The 1,107-nt window shown below is 49.5% G+C and overlaps 1 protein-coding gene across 1 annotated transcript in view; it reads right to left on the bottom strand.

The window, feature by feature from the left end:
* The window catches only part of LOC107102016 (chromosome unknown open reading frame, human C1orf109), a 3,313-nt gene that overhangs the window by 1,042 nt on the left and 1,164 nt on the right, over positions 1 to 1,107 (bottom strand). Inside the window, exons 3-4 of the mRNA XM_015401149.1 lie at positions 536 to 715; positions 346 to 464 (exon numbers count right to left, since the gene is read on the bottom strand). Coding sequence (XP_015256635.1) covers positions 346 to 464; positions 536 to 715 — 299 coding nt within the window. The remainder of the gene's footprint in view (positions 1 to 345; positions 465 to 535; positions 716 to 1,107) is intronic.

Genomic DNA, 1,107 nt, shown 5'->3' with positions numbered 1-1,107 from the left:
TGTCTAAAAGATGGAGGGCCGGGGTCCCTGAGGACCTTACGGACCCGGGGGTCCCTGAGGACCTTACGGACCCGGGGGTCCCTGAGGACCTTACGGACCCGGGGGTCCCTGAGGACCAGGGCTGGGAGCCACTGCCGTAGGGGTTAAAATGCCCCCTGGTCCAGTTGCGACTCATAGAACCAGGACTGGACCAGAGTTGTTCTGATGCTACAGATCATCTAATGTGTTCTGCTAAAGTGATGGTCAGCTGATGGCAGATAGTCAGATTACTGCCAGGTCAGTGATGATGTCATAGGTCAATGATGATGTCATCAGCCAGAGCTGGCAGGTTTGTGGTCGTCTCACCTGTGATTCGTTGCTCTGAATCGGGAGATTCCAGAGTTTTCCATCTCTGTGGGAAACCCTCCACCTGTGAGAGATCCTCCAGTCTCAGCGTCTGCAGCAGAATCTTCCTCTGCAAAAATCTGACAGCGAGTTCAGGAAAACCACGGACCCTGTCACCACGGCAACATGTAGCAGCCAACAAGAAGGATACTGCTGCCGGTAGTAACGCTCAGCGTCCTGCAGCCACTCCAACATGTCAGCAGCTGAGGGGACGACAGACGAGCGCCGGCTCAGTGCTGCTAGATCCAAAGTGTCTGCAGCGTCTTCATACAGCAGCAGAACCGCAGACGCCTGGTTGCTGATGGAGTCTCTGACAGACTGCAGATCAGACCTGAAGGAGACGAAAACAGCGTGTGTTATCCAACAGGGATTCAGCCTGACTGGGTCTCTAACCAATAAAGAGCCTATTTAAAGTCTGCTTTGCTAGCTGCTAACACAAGTCTCTCCTCTTTAGGAGGAATCAGAGCTATGTGGCTAAATCTACAATCCTTCCTCTGATAAATGATCAGGAACCGAACTGAGAAAAATCTAAATACTTTCAGGTGATCCAGAAAAATCTGATCAGAATTATCCAGGTTTCCTTCTTTCTTTTCCAAGAATTTAGAAACGGCGTAGAAAAAGGTTTCAGGACTCGATTTTAATCTATTCTGTTAGAAAATCCAATCATAGCATCAGTGTTTTGTTTTTAATGTGTGTCTGTGAACATCAGTGAGGTTTGAGCTG

The sequence above is a fragment of the Cyprinodon variegatus genome, unplaced genomic scaffold, assembly GCF_000732505.1.
Source record: "Cyprinodon variegatus isolate N-32 unplaced genomic scaffold, C_variegatus-1.0 Scaffold1188, whole genome shotgun sequence".
NCBI lineage: Eukaryota > Metazoa > Chordata > Actinopteri > Cyprinodontiformes > Cyprinodontidae > Cyprinodon > Cyprinodon variegatus.
The sequence above is the reverse complement of the archived record's forward strand: the minus strand, read 5'-3'. Positions and strand labels throughout refer to the sequence as shown.